General features: G+C 41.3%; 1 protein-coding gene across 1 annotated transcript in view; it reads left to right on the top strand.

Moving 5' to 3' along the window:
• RNF145 (ring finger protein 145) overlaps positions 1-13,241 on the top strand; it is a 42,323-nt gene extending 29,082 nt beyond the window's left edge. Inside the window, exons 5-11 of the mRNA XM_062587532.1 lie at positions 47-282; positions 3,122-3,297; positions 5,628-5,768; positions 7,188-7,370; positions 9,288-9,435; positions 10,077-10,433; positions 11,586-13,241. Of these exons, the coding sequence (XP_062443516.1) occupies positions 47-282; positions 3,122-3,297; positions 5,628-5,768; positions 7,188-7,370; positions 9,288-9,435; positions 10,077-10,433; positions 11,586-12,029 (1,685 nt within the window). The 3' untranslated portion in view covers positions 12,030-13,241. The remainder of the gene's footprint in view (positions 1-46; positions 283-3,121; positions 3,298-5,627; positions 5,769-7,187; positions 7,371-9,287; positions 9,436-10,076; positions 10,434-11,585) is intronic.
• Positions 13,242-15,695: the final 2,454 nt, after the last annotated feature.

Raw genomic sequence — 15,695 nt, 5'->3', positions numbered from 1 at the left:
TGAAGGAATAATCAGCTTGATATATAATACTGTGTTGTATTTCCAGGTCAGCTGGTGGTGTGTACACTCTGCTCCTGCGTCATGAAAACAAAACAGATCTGGCTTTTCTCTGCTCACATGCTCCCTCTACTGGCACGCCTCTGTCTGGTCCCTTTGGAAACCATTGTCATCATCAACAAATTTGCCATGATTTTCACTGGTTTAGAAGTTCTCTACTTTCTGGCTTCTAATCTTCTGGTACCCTATAATTTGGCAAAGTCTGCATACAGAGAGCTTGTCCAGGTAAGACTTGTACACAGAACATGAGAGTTCTGTTGTTTTTGGCCTGAACTTTTGTGCAGGAGTGAAACAACAATGTAGTTTGGTTGTCTTCTGTGCATCCATTTATGTGTTAACTCAGACTTTCTTAGCAAACAAGATGTGTGTTTCTATCCACAGTATCTTCTTTCTTTAATTATTGAAACTTGCAGTTTGTAGAAGTGAGCAATTATGGCATTAGCCTGTCTTCTGCTCTTGACTGACTGAGCATGCTGACTTTGCTTGGACTTCAGTTAGTCTTTCCAAATCCAAACTAAACAACAGGATTGTGGCAGAAGGGAGTTTTGTATTTACAGCCTCATACAGTAATCACAGTAGCTGTGAAGTTTTTTGTTTTATTTATTTATTTATTTAAAAGAAAGCTTTCTGTAGGACAACTATTTGTAATTATAATAGTCTTAAGCTGAGAACACTAAAGCTGAGCAGCAACTGTAACTTAATGTGATTCTGAATTTTCTTTGTCTCAGTAGTATTTGCTGAGACATCTAAAAAATAATAATAATAGAAGAAGAGTTACCAGATACATAAGACTGGTCTAAAATGCATCCATGCTGTTAACACTTTAGCATCTAATATCTAATGTATATTTGGTTGAAAAGCTGCTGTGTTTAATGGTACATAAAAATCATGCCTTCATATATCTCAGAAAATTGATGCATGCTTTTGACTGACCCCCTAGTTCTGCTCCTACTGCTTCCTGGATTTTTTTCAAACCATGTCAGTGGTTTTCTGCCTGCTGCTTTTCACTTCAGAAGTAATCTGAAAACCAACTTGTTAAGCTTTCTCAAAGCCCTCTTTAAAGCTTTATATCTGCCATATCTGAACAAAAACTTGGTATCGGTGTCTGGTGTGCCAAAGTCTCAGCCTGTCATTTTGATCATTACAGTCTTGTTATTTATTTTGTATGTAATTGGTCTGTGGAGTAGGATTATCCTTCTGTGCTTGTACAGTGCCTAGCATAGTCTGATCTTGTCTGTAGCTAGATTGTAGATTTGCTGACAAAAACAACTTTAGGAGCTAACAGAAAAAGCTCCAATATCCTTGTTCTCCAGTGAGGATAAGAAAGCTGAGCTTACTGTTTACTTAAGAAATGGGGATGGAGGAGAAGGGGAAAAAATTTAGTAGTAACATGGTAAAACAGAATTTTACAGCTTGAAGACTTGCAAGAGGCTGGAACCAATGCCTTGGTTTTCCATACCTTTTAATTGCATATGTGTTTCTGAGGAAAGAAAACAATTGTTTCTCACTGAGCATTTATTTATTTGAGAGGGGGTGAGGTGGTTAGAACTGTAGTCAGAATACAGCTGTTAAAAGTCTCCAGGAGAATATTGCCCTATTTCTTTGAAAATTCTCTTGTTTGTATTTCTTTTATTATAACTCTATGCGGTTGTTAATTTTTATTGATGCCATCATCCTGGTGGTTGTGAGCTTACTGCTGTTTCAAGCTGGAGTTGATGCTGTTCTGCTGTCACTGGCGGAACTTAGTGGCTATTGGGATGCTAAGTGCCAGCGTGTTCCTGAGTGCAGCACCTTAGGGAAAACAGCCCCAACAGGTAGACCAAGGCAGCTTTTTCGGTGTGAGTGTATTTCAGACTGTGGCTAATGGTGTAATTTTAGAGCGGGTCCAGAAGCTTAGCTGCCTATTTGCTGCAGAATATGCCAGAAATTCCTCGTGGTTATGAGTCTACATTATGGACATGAGCCTTTTCAGACAAGGTAAAGTTTTTTGCCAGGAGATGCATGGAGTTGGTCCCAGGCCAAGGGAGTCTCCTGAGGGCAGAAGCAGTTCCTTGACCAATATGTGCTCAAAGCTGAAAGTGGAAGCTTGGGCTCTACATCGCTGCTGGTAGCATATTGTTTGTAGATCAGCGTTGGTAGATACTGCAGCAGGTCCCCTGAATGTATGTAACATCCATCATGCTTGTCATGAAAGGCTAAGTAGACAGCTTTTTTAAAATATTTTATTGAAGTACAAACTTTCTCATGCATTTGCTAGCCATAGATTTTCTGTCTTTGTGGGAAGTAGAAGATGAGGAAGTAGTAGCTATGAATGATTTCCTTTTGACCTTTGTATTAAGTCCAGTTATATGAAGTTCTAGCTCTCTGAAAATCACTGCATTATAACTTCGTATTAGCAATGCAAAAGGAGTTTGAGCTTCAAAGTATTCTGAAATAACTTCATAACCATAAACTTCAAAAGACCTGGTTGATTAGGAACAGCTGAAAGTTTGATACATTTGTTTTGAGATACTTAAATATAAAACATCTGCGGTACTTAATGTTTCCTTTAAACTGTTTGGTAAAGCAGGTTTATTGTGCTGGAGTGTTGTGACTCTTTTCAGTATCTTAGTATGTGCAGTGGGTTGGCAGCAGCTGCAGAGAGAACAGCACTGCTGGGACCTGAGCGAAGCAAAAGGTCTGAGTGGGTTGTGGTGAACTAGAGGCATGCTTCCTCTCTCCTGCTGTCACTGTGTGGCAATGCTGCAGTCAGCAACTCTGAGCCTGTTCTCAGGAAGGGACGTTCAGCTGTTCAGATAGCATGTTGCACACTTGGGCATTTTGTCTACTTTGAGTGATATGGTAGATCAGCAGGTAAAATTTCACTGCTGAGTCTGGACTCTCTGGTCAAACTGTGTAGTCTGAGCCTCTTGCTTTTTTTTTTTTTTTTTTTTTTTTTCCCCCCCTTTGAGGTGGCTATTGCTATGTGAATTACCCTCAGCCTCATTGTGGTTATGCTGTTAAATATTTTTTCTCTTCTATATGACTCTGAACCAATAACAGCATTTTTCTCTATCTTGCCCAGGTGGTGGAGGTATATGGTCTCCTGGCTTTGGGAATGTCTCTGTGGAACCAGCTAGTGGTCCCAGTTCTCTTCATGGTGTTTTGGCTTGTCTTATTTGCTCTTCAGATCTACTCTTATTTCAGTACACGGGACCAGCCTGCCTCAAGAGAAAGGCTTCTCTTTCTCTTCTTGACAAGGTAATTAACTGGAATCTGCAAATAGTTAGTTTTCTGTTTTGATTATGTTCTGGAATTAATGTGTGTGTTCTTTTATAACCTAGATGCTTAGATCAGCTTGGCTTTGTTTTGATGCCTGGCAAATATTTGTCCTTATTGAAGTGACCATGTATATGGGCCCAGTTAAGCTCCTCTTTCAGAGGCATGGGACTCAGCTCAGAACAGACAGCATGAGTAGAGCTGTGGGAGAGTTCCCAAAGACAGTAAATAGTACTTTGAGGAAATCATTGTAGGAATTGGAGTGTTAGTTCAGGGGTCTGTTTTAAATATACAAATTATTTTTACGTCTGAGATATCTCACGAAGTTACTTAGTTCTGTCTGACATGATACCTTGTTCGTGATCATGATGTCTTCTGAGCCCTGTGTGTCTTGCTTCTTGGTTCTGATGTGGGACACATTCTTGAATTTATCCAAGCAGCTGAAATAAACAACTCTCAAAGTGACTTTTCAGTCCGCTAGCTAATTTGACAGAGTTATAAAAGTCTTTAAAGATACAAATTTTCTAAAAGCTTTGTAAAAACTGGCTATAGGGTAAAGGAGAAAGGCCTGAATTAGTGCTCTTATTAAGAGAAAAGGCAGCATTTGAGAGAGTTTTCTGGCTGGACTGTACATGCCTAATTTAGAACCAGCTGCAGCTTGTGCTGACGCTTGTCTAACTAGAAATTATGGTAAAAAACAGGGAGGGGGAGTGTGGAGTTGAGAGGAACTGGGTGTATTACAGGAGAAGGTGGGGTAGACAAATGAGACTGTATAATCCTGGGACAGGGAGAAAAAAGCTAGGAGTAGTGCCTAAACATGCAGGTAATATAGCATGTATTCATAACAGACCAGACATCATTAGTTTGACTGTTTGTGGAATAACTTGTTTGAGGAGCTTGCTCATCACTGGTCTTCCGATGTGACTTTCCAATTACTTAGTTTCTATGTGTATGTGTGTGTTGGTGTATCTGGTAGTGTTAAACTCTCAGAATTCATTGTCATTAAGGAGAAATGCAAGGAATTTTATTATTTTGAGGTATTACAATCACACAGAACCACAGAAAGTTTGGGGTTGGAAGGGACCTCTGGAGAGCATCTAATCCAACCTCCCCCCTGCTAAAGCAGGGTCACCTAAAGCATGTTGCACAGGACCACATCCAGGCAGGTTTTGAATATCTCCAGAGAAGGAGACTCCACAACCTCTCTAGACAACCTGTCCCAGTGCTGTCACCCTCACAGGAAAGAAGTTTTTCCTCATATTCAGACAGAACTTCCTGTGTTTCAGTTTGTGCCCATTGCCTCTTGTCCTGTCACTTGGCACCACTGAAAAGAGCCTGGCCCCATCCTCTTGACACCCTCCTGTAAGGTATTTGTAGACATTGATACGATCCCCTCTCCATCTTCTCCAGGCTAAACAGGCCCTGCTCTTGCAGCCTTTCCTCATAAGAGAGATGCTTCAGTCCCCTAATGTTCATAGCCCTATGCTGGACTCTGTCCAGTAGTTCCATATCTCTCTAGTACTGGGGAGCCCAGAACTGGACACAGTACTCCAGATACGGCCACCCTGGGGCTGAGTAGAGGGGGAGGATCATTTACCTCGACCTGCTGGGAACACCCTTCCTAATGCACCCCAGGAGACCGTTGGCCGCCTTGGCCACAAGGGCACGTTGCTGGTTCATGGTTAACTTACCGCCCACCAAAACTTCCAAATCCTTCTCCGCAGAGCTACTTTCCAGCAGCTCGGTCCCCAGCCTCTGCTGGTGCGTGAAGTTATTCCTCCCTAGGTGCAGGACCCTGCACTTAATGAGGTTCCTCTCTGCCCAGCTCTCCAGCCTGTCCAGGTCTCTCTGAATGGCAACAGAGCCTTAGTGAATCCAGCTGCTGTAACTCTGTACTTCTGGTAGCTGGGTGAAACTTCAGCAAGTAACTGGGTGCATTGTGTCTACTGCTCAAAACTGACTGTTAGGTATTGCAGTCCTACACAAGCAGGACAGTGCCACCACGTGGCAAGAACCGAGGAGCAAGAAGCAAATGAACAGTGGAAGACCGCGCTGTGTTCCCCTCGCTCCAGTCTGAGGACGTCACTTGTTAGGTAGTTGAGATTAGGTTGCATCTCTGAAAGAAGCAACAAAATCCCTCATAATTTTTATAGGAGGATTCCTTGGTGTTTTGTAGCTTTTAATGTTTTAATTAAAACCAATCCAGTTCTTCTTTTAAACCAGCTTGCACTCTTAACAGGACATAGAGGGAGCTCATCACACTGTTTTTAATTAGCAAATCTTTTCTTTTTGTCTTTTTTGTCCCCTCCTAGTATTGCAGAATGCTGTAGCACTCCATATTCACTTCTGGGCTTGGTCTTCACGGTCTCTTTTGTTGCTTTGGGAGTTTTGACTCTCTGCAAGTTTTACTTGCAGGGTTACCGAGCATTCATGAATGACCCTGCTATGAACAGGTAAGTTTGTCTTTGCATATAGGGTCTAAAAAGAAACAGACAAAAAGGAGCATATATAGAGGAGCAGTATGAGCTGAACTACAACTTGTTTTAACTTACCAGCTCTTGGATAGTCTTGACAGGCTTTTTATATGCTAGTCTAAGTATACATTGGAAGGATTTGAGGTGAAAATACAGCTTGCCACAGACTTCTTGAGAGCTGGTTCATTTCTATAACACATTCAGTGCTGCTGTTTGGGATTTACAATTGCATAGCTTGATCGTCTCAGTACTTTCATTTGTATGAGTCTCTGGAGAATTTTCATGTGCTTAAATTATAAACACCTGTACAGTTACATCTCTGTTTCCTCATTCAACCTCTAGTCCTCTGTGAAATACTGCTAATCTTTGAGATTTGAAGCAGAGCACTGTATGGATCACTTGTAAATTACTACAGGAAATAACCAAAATACACAAACTGCTTGTTTCCTTACATTTATCTCAACTGCCCAATATAAAATCGGGCTCCTAGTTATGGCATATTGTTGCTCAGTTATTGCAGCCTATATATCTGTAGAAAGTTCAGACTGTAGGCAGAAGAATGTTTCACATCCTAAGTTCTGAGATGAGGAAGTGAGAATGATTATCAGTTGGGATTGCCAAGGAACAGTTTACATAAAAGCATCTTTCAGGGAAGCATGCACTTCCAGGCAGTCTGTATTGTTACTGCCTCAAGGTGGTAGTGTTAAAATGCAGCTGCAAATGTATTAAATGCAGTCTGAGCTTCTAGGCCAAAGAGAAGCAAGGTTGGCAGCTTAATTTGGAGGTATAGGGCATTTTCTCTTGCATTTTTTATAAGTCACAGAAGATAAACTGAAAAATTGATGAATTTCTAATTACCTAAACTGGAAAGTGGTGAGATGAAAAGAGGATGTTTCCACAGGGCCAAAGGACAAACAGGAGGGTTGTGTTGCGAAAGATAACTGGAAGAGGATCTGCTTCGTGGTGCTCTGGGAATGGAGTTGACTGAAGCACAAGTTTAAACATAGGGCTGCTTCACACTAGTGTAACAGAACCCTGGGGCTGGGTATCTCCTCGGACACACCACCTGGGTCTATGGTGGGACTTTATGCTGGAGGGACTCTGTCGTGTGGTTGGTGTCTGTTGGGCTGAGTGTAGCCCATGTGCTGCTAGTCAAGAGGCATGTACTGAAATCTGGTAATTCCTAGCTACTAATGTTGCAGCATTTTAGAAAACATTCTCATGTGGTTAAATCCTTAAAAAGAAAGTCAAAAAAAAAAAAAAAAAAAAAAAGCAGTGCCGATTGTAGCATTGTGGTAGTTATGGGCAGCTGATTTCCTAGCATTTCTATGTATGCTTAAACCAGTGTTGACACACAGAGATGTGATTGTTTGTTCTCTTGTCTGTGTTGATCTGCAGGGGAATGACTGAAGGGGTCACACTTCTGATCCTCGCCGTGCAGACAGGTTTGATTGAGCTCCAAGTTGTGCATCGGGCGTTCCTGCTCAGTATTATTCTCTTCATTGTAGTGGCATCCATACTTCAGTCCATGCTGGAAATTGCTGATCCCATTGTTTTGGCACTGGGAGCTTCAAGAGACAAGTAAGAGATTGGCTTTCTAAACTGAAAGTTATTTAATGCTGTTGTAGGAGATGAGAAACTGGTAACTGGCCTGATTTGGACTTTTAGTAGCCTGTAAAGTTATCTCTAGTTTTTTTCCTTTCCGTATGCAATGGAGGTGTTTTTTTAAGTCTAAATCCTCTATAAATTCTCTAGTTTATCCCTTGCTGTCCTGTTCCTTCATGTACAGGCAGTGATGCATTCTGGCATGCCGTATGTGGCAAAGGAGGATAATTTAGGTGACGCTGGCTGCCTATGCTTGTCGGTGGTTACCTTCACTAGCCAGAGTGTTAGTGAACTCTATAGTCTCTCTTAGGTAAATCTAGGGCTCAAGTTCCTGTGCTCTCCCCATTCATACTATGTTGTGTGGCTTTGCAGAATGGTTTTGCTTAACCACCTCTGCAGTTGGGTAGGTTTCCCACTACTGCAGTGGTCTTAGGCAGCTATTGAAGATGGGAAGTTTCTAGGAGTGACCTTGTATCATTGCAAAAACTGGAGTTTTTTTGTAACACAGTGATCCCAGAATAGTACATTTTATTGTTAGAAAGTAGGAAGCCTCGCATTAGCGTACCAGATGTTTTGATCATGTGGGATTTTTTTTTAAGTCTTCAGTATGTATTTTGAAGAGCTTTATTGGTATCTGGTGTTCTTGTATTAATCTGTTTGTGTTTGAATCTTCTCTGTTAATTGGTTGCATCTTTTTCCTTTCTGTAACCTGTAAGTGAGGAAATGAAAGAGATTTGTTTATGTTAGAGAGTATGTTTAGCTTAGAGGCTACTTGTAGCTAGCGTGGTATGCCTGCAGCAATGTTGGCTTTAAATACACTAACAAAGGGGAAAGGAGTAGAGCCAGAATACGAGCATCTGCCCAGCTCAGGCGAGCGGTTTGTGATGACAGCAAGTTTTAACTCTTCCGTTAAATTACTGAGGCAGTTGACGCCATCTGGGATCATGACAAATTCCACCTCAGCTCTCCTTTCTTCCTTGTCTCATGTATATACTGAATTGCAAACCTCATGGTAGTGTTCTGATGTTTCTTCAGACTCTACTAGCCAGTTTCTGCTGTCCCTCTGCATTGCCACCCACCTGCACTGTTACTGTCAATTTCTTTGTACTTCATTTCCAAAGCTTAAACAAGGTTAAAATACAACCTGAGGAACATGTAGAGGTAGTATAGCAAATTACTGAAGACACTCTAAAAGCCTGTGCAAATGGGTGAGTGTAAAAAAGATTGATGGTCTATTTAGGCTGGGGAGGAGATAAAGTGAATGAGAGAGAGGAGCAGAATAAGGACTGGCAGAGAAAGGTAGCGCAAGTTGAACATTCATCTTTTCTGATGATACAAGAGGAGGGGCACAGTTTGAAAGACAACAGGCTTAAACCAGGTGATGAAAGGGAATACTTTTGCCTGGTGCATATTGGCAAAAAGTCACAGAACAGTTTTAAGTGTGTAATCTGGAAGGTCTCTGCTTAAATGGGAAAGTATATAAATGATCAAATGTATATTCTCAAGTTTAATAGGCCTTTTCAAGTTCTCAAATTCTGAAGTTTAAAAGATTCATCTGAAGCATACAACATCCTAGGTACTTGATTTGCCTAATCACTGACTCGACCCATTATGGCAATTACTGTAGCTGAATTTTTGCCTATAATCTTTATATTTGCGCTGAAAATGGCAAAGGTCAGAAAAGAGAGAACTTTTCAGCATGCATGTGTGGTAGGGATGCATATTGTGAATTAGACTATGCCCAGGTAGAATAGAAACTCTTTTCAATAAGTTAAAGCCTTGAGCAAAGATCACTGCCTACCTCTGACAGTCTGCCTTGATAAATTGCAGCTTATTCTTACTCTGACACTCAAATCTGACTTAAAAAGTAAAAACCTACTGTGTTGTTCACAGGAGTCTGTGGAAACACTTTCGAGCAGTCAGCCTCTGTTTGTTCTTACTGGTGTTCCCTGCGTACATGGCCTATATGATTTGTCAGTTTTTCCACATGGATTTCTGGCTGTTGATCATTATCTCCAGCAGTATTCTGACCTCTCTTCAGGTAAGAATGTTACCCTTGTATTAATCATTATCCCATTACTCTAGGGAGAAAACATACGGCCCTAAAAGGAAGGGGGGCCTGGAAGGGCAGAAATACAAGAGAGGATATAAAATCTCTTTATCTGTACCTGTGACAGGAGCTCCTAAGGAGGTGTGAGAGCATAGGTGAATGGAGGTTTATTTCAATCTGTAAAGCTGGGGGGACTTTTGAGGGCATAATTAATTTTTCACGGTAATATATATATATATATATATATATTTTTTTTTTCCAAACTGCTCATTTATGTGTTGTTACATAGCTGTAGTTCTTTGAAAGTAGTTGTAAAGTATTCCTTATGAATAGATAAGAGCAAGTAATTTATAAAATTCCTCCTTCTGATGCTCAGCACTTGTGTTTAATCAACTCAGCTCTTCAGCAAAGTGCTTTGGAGGGAGAAGTACTCAGGAACAAGCTCATGCTTTACAAAACAGTGACTTTTATTTGGCTTGACGGTCAGCAACAATTTTACTGCCTTGAGAGCGCACCTGCTTGCTGTGTGATTGGTGAACATTGCCTGTGCAGGGCTCTATGGACAATGCTGAATAACTTAAGCTTCTGTTCAGAATCAAACACTGAGCTCGTGGTCCTGTGCTCTGTTACAGGTGCTTGGAACGCTCTTCATTTATGTTTTGTTTATGGTGGAGGAATTCAGAAAAGAACCGGTAGAAAATATGGATGATGTGATTTATTATGTAAATGGCACATACCGGCTGCTGGAATTCCTTGTCGCTCTCTGTGTGGTGGCATACGGTGTCTCGGAAACTATCTTTGGTGAATGGACTGTGATGGGTTCTGTGATCATCTTCATTCACTCCTATTATAATGTGTGGTTGCGTGCCCAGCTGGGGTGGAAGAGTTTTCTTCTCCGCAGAGATGCTGTGAATAAGATCAAATCACTGCCCACTGCCACAAAAGAGCAGCTGGAGCAGCACAATGATATCTGTGCCATCTGCTACCAGGTAAGAATAGAACTATCAAAGAACTGACTTGAATTTACCTAGCTCTGGACTCTCTATCAAGTTCAGTCTGCAGCTGCTAAAATAAGTTACTTAAATTATGTTCAATAAGTAGCATTATGCTTAAGTTCAATTATCCAGCTTTCTGCTTTGTGTAACTTGACTTCGTGGGCTGGCACTGAGAGAGTGGTTTTACAAATAAAAAGATCACTTGGGTATATTTAAACTTTCACTTTTCCTCCAGTTACACAGCCCTTGAGTTTCTTTGAAATCCTTAATGTGTTTGGGTTGAGCTGGTCTCAGTAGTAATAGCAATTGTGCCCTTCCTTTGTCAGTAGAGGATTCTGTTACTGAAAGACAAAGAGTGCTCAGTAGCTGATCTGTCATTTTACCTTAGAAGCAGCTCAGTCTCTACAGACACTGCCACTTCATGCACAACATCATTTTTTTATAACAAAAACCTAGTTTTATCAAAAGGTTGAGTCTCATGTAAGCCAGCAGAGGTAAGGACATCAGTGCTAAAAGTAGTATCTTTGTCACACCTCTAGCTCTGAAGTCTTTCTCTTGAATGGAAATCATAGTAGTTATGAATGAAAGAACCACCCTGGGACTAATAGTGTGCAGTAATTGGATTGACTCCAAACATGGTATCAGTTCTTTGAAAAATATTCTTCCGAGATGGCAGCACTGAATGGCAGTGTTTAATACACCAAACTTGTAACATGTGGGTCTGAGCTTTCTGAGTTAGTGTCATTTCAGTTCTGCTTTGCTATTGTCACATGTTGTATGTATAAGTGTGCTGGTTGTGACTTGTACAACTGTTTCTTATGCTAACTAATTCTGTGAAACTCATCCTACAAAAGCTTTTGTTTGAAAGTAATAATAATACCTTGTAAAAAAAAGCTTTTGCATAAATTCTAATCTCTGTAGTATAAACAGGCCTGGCATGTACTTGAACTGTGTGTGTATGTGTGTGTTTGTATGTGGAGAATTGTGGGTATGAAGAAAGAAACATTCTCCTACTTGCCTGTGAACTGTTTTTGTTTCCGCTGTGGCTTTTAGTGCCATTAGATGAGGCGGGACATGTATGGGGTTGTCTGAGATGAGAAGAACGAGATGGCAGATAATACGATCTTTCTTTTTTCTGTCTTTCAGGACATGAAATCTGCTGTAATCACACCATGTAGCCATTTTTTCCATGCAGGTTGTCTTAAGAAATGGCTGTATGTGCAAGAAACCTGCCCTCTGTGCCACTGCCAACTTAAGAACCCTTCACAGCTACCAGGGCTGGGGCCAGAACCAGTTCAGCAGCCAAATCCTGGGGCAGAGCAAAATACCAGTCCTGGAGATGCAACTGAGCCCCCTGGTGTTGAACATGACAATGGGCCAAATACAAAAGACAGCCCTAGTGAGAGTAGCAGACAAGTTGCTGATGGACAGGACAGCCAGGAGGCCTCTGCTGATACCGAGGCGTCTCCAAGCATGGACTGCGACACAAGCCCATGTGGAGCTAGCCAGGGAGCAGCTTTTGCTGCAGAACTAATCGCAACCCCAGAGGGGTGTCCCGCTCAAGACCCGAGGGTGTGTGTCCAGCTCTGAAGTGATAAAGGATGATACAGGAACAAACACATTTCGGAGATCCAAGTTTGACTCAAGAAATCCTTTCCTTCCACAGCTGTGAAGGAAGTTTATAGCTATTAATGCTGGTCAAAATGTAATATCCCATGCTGATTTTTGTGGGCTGCTTGATAGTGGTAACCTGCAGTGAGATACAGTATAAATGACTCCAGAAGCTCTCTGAACTGTGGGCATAGGAAGGATGTCTGGAAATAAATTGAAGAGAAAATGTGTTTTCAAGATGTAGGTGAGGGGTAGGAAGAATAGGAGGTCTGTGAGAGGTTGTAGGCAGATGGAGAGAACACTAGCTTTTGTTTGGGACAGAAAGAGGGTATGAAATACAGCCATGTCCCAGGGTACCAGACAGGTGTTAAATGCAGTAGCCTGCTAGTCTTTGACTGAGGTGCAGCTATGGTTACTGATAAAACTTTCTGTAGCATGGAAGCGAAAATCAAAGATGTAAGAGCAGTGATTATACTGGAAGATGGAAGCACTCTTAATACGTCGTGTATGCTTTGGGTGTTCTTGGTGGGGCAATTGCATTTGAATTCATGTAATCTATAGTGACTCTTGACTTTTATGATGGAGTCGTCAATATTTTGATGTATATGAAACTTTTGTTAATATATTGGACATAGTCTGGGCTGTGTGAAGTAAACTAAAGCTCTGATGAACACTTTGGCCTCTGCTAGCACATGCAGGAGGAAAGTGGGATGAGTTTTAGGGCACAGATTGAGGCCTTGCAGTACTGTCCTCTGTAACGTTTAATTCTTGCAGCTGAATTAAAACAGTATTAAACTCTGGCGATATTTGCACTTTGGGAATGAGTACATTATTGTGTATGATCAGACTCCGCAAATGCCACTTTTAAAGCTGTTAATAGGTTTGCACCTTCTTTTCTTTGACAGGGACATGTCCATACTTAAATTTTTACATACATCATGGCTTCGAGTAGAACTAGGGACTCTGGGGTGGGGAAATAGGTGGGAGTAGGGGAGCAGGCAATTTTTTTATGTGAATTTTGATATGAAGAGAAATTAGTCACTTATTTATACAATAGGCTTGACTCAAGTGTTTTTCAAAGTCGGTATTCCTAATGTGAAATGTGATACTATTTTATTTTTAGTAGTAAATTTGGATGTAGACAGACAGACATAGCTGAATGTCTTAATAAATTACATTTGAAGATTTTTACATCTGGTTATGTGGTTCTTGTACTGAAGTTATCTGAATTAAGTATGTGTTGAGACGGCCTTCTGCAATAGTAGCTGTCTTTTCCCCTTGGAGATCAGTAAACTGATGCTGCCTCTCCCTTGTTTCCGTTCTGATGCTGCGTTGTGATGGTACCCTCTGCCCAGGGCTGAGTATAGACCTTAAGGCCAGTTCTTGACGCCAACTCTGGGACTGCAAAGACCAATGGCAGAACACAAAGTTGTGTTTCCTTCTGGAGGCCGTACATGCTGCCTGATGCTGCTGAGCCCCAAGCAAAACCTGGGCCTATTTCCTTCTCACCTGACAGGATGAGAATATCAAGCGCAGCAGTGTGTAATTCTCTCTCTCTGTTTTTTTTTCTTGCATCTTGATCAGAAATTTAGGTTCACCATGTGATTCACTGATCTGCTGCAAATATTTTACTAAAAGCTGGGAGCACTGGCAAAGAAAAATTGTAAGAAAACTTTTCTTTGAACTCTTTTCTGAAACTCCTGTAAAGCTGTGGTCTGGGTTCTGCACCTCCTCACCTGCTTTTCCCTCAAGTTGAATTTCTATCAAAAGGAAAGTGTGTTTTGTATATGTCCAAGCTTTTAGCTTACCTTTTAGATTTTTTCCCTTCTGTCCACATTGTTTTAAAAGTCTGTAGAGGCAAGAAACAAGGAGTTTCTGGGCAGGCCCTGTGTAAGACTGTTGCAGGGTACTGTTTAAGAATATGAAACAAATACTCTTCTTCAGTTCACAGAATGTGTCCTTAAAGGATTCTGTCTTTAAATCTACTCACCATCCCGTGGGTGCTGAAAGATGTCATTGTAAGTTCTTCAGGTCAGTAACGGGAAGAGATTTTCCTTTGTGTATGGTCACCTCACTTCCACAGCTGTTCTGTGGGCACATATAGGAAAGTATATACCTCCTATTCCCCATCACTTGGGGTTTAAGAGCTGGACTTGTAAGTCTTGTAAAATGAAGGCTGGAGAGTTTACAGCTGTTATATAGATATCTCAGGGTAGATGTAAGGGGCGGGGAGGACTTGCAATCATCTACAGTATTCACATGAAACCAGTAGGGTAAAAAGGAATCACAGGAGTCCTCTGCTCCAGTTCATTGCTGTGCTGGACAGTATGTCATGTCATTGCTTTTGTAAATACAGGAAGTTGTGTTTAAAAAAAAGAAAAAAGTTTAAAAAGAAAATACAGTTTGCTTTCACTATTTACACTGAGGAGCTTTTTCTGAGCCTGACGTCAGGACTGATGTTGGAAATGAACATTCTAATTTCTACCCTAAATTATTCGTAAGGCAAGAACTAGAGGAAAGGACTATGGATTTACCTCAACATCAGTAAGAGGTAAGTGTGCCTGAAGACTGCTCATTAAGAATCAACAGGCCTTTCACTGGTATGGATTCAACAAATGCGCTGTCTGCCAGGACTGCAGATTGGAAACACGAACATGACATTGGAAAGGAGCGTGAAGGACTGGGAAGGTACTTGCTGTCAATTAGGAGAAATGATGCTGCAAGACTTACTGAACCAAACCCAGTATTTTGGGGCTGGAGAAGCTGCTCAAAGATGCGGAGGCTCAGGGCAGACCGTGAGAGTCCTGGCAAGAAGATACATGATAGAATAAAAACATGTCTGAAAGATTTGCTCTTTGCAAGAGGGAGAGGAGAGAAAAGGGGAGGCTGCTAGCTTGGAGAGTTCATAGGAAAAGGACTTCTCCTGACAGCTGGACTTCAGTGGAGTATCTGGGAAAAAAGCTTCTGGCGTTGAGGCTTGTACAGCTGGTCAGAGGAGTTTAAGACAGGAATGTGTGGACAGTTGAGGGGGCTTTTCACATTCTCATGGTTTTAGGATAAGAGAGGCCATAGAAATAACTGAGGAAATGTCACAGAATGAAAGATGGGTAGAAAGAGGAAAGCACTGATGAGTAGAGTATACAGGGGTGCAAGCACTGCCTGATTTGATTGAGCCACAGGCTGTGGGCAGTAAAAACAAAACTACGTAGAACACTTGTGAAAGATAAGGCTTGATTTCCAGATGTAACCTGATGAAGAGATGCTGCAGGTCAAAGAAATAAAAAGTATTTGAGTATGTTGTAGACAAGACCTTTTTTTCAGAGTCGCTGCACTTAGAGTACCGGTTCCAACTTACCTTTATTAGGAACCAACACCATTACAGAGAGTTAGTTGTACAGAGTAAGCTGAGGGGTAGTATTTACATTACTGCAGGATCTATGAAGCAAAGGGCTAGGCTGAGCTAACTGGTTATTAAATTAGCTGAAAAAGGTTTTAAAGAGAGGGTTAAGGTTCTATTCTTTTTTGCTTTGTTTATTTTTTTTTCCAACTCCAAAATGCTGTCAGAACACCATTCCTTGAAAAACAGGCTCTGGACTAAACTGAGTGCACAGCTAGTTCCAGAAGGAATTTAGAAGTAAGTTTGCA

This window comes from Rhea pennata, chromosome 14 (genome assembly GCF_028389875.1).
Source record: "Rhea pennata isolate bPtePen1 chromosome 14, bPtePen1.pri, whole genome shotgun sequence".
NCBI lineage: Eukaryota > Metazoa > Chordata > Aves > Rheiformes > Rheidae > Rhea > Rhea pennata.
Note: the sequence above shows the minus strand (reverse complement) of the source record. Positions and strands in the feature narration are given on the sequence as shown.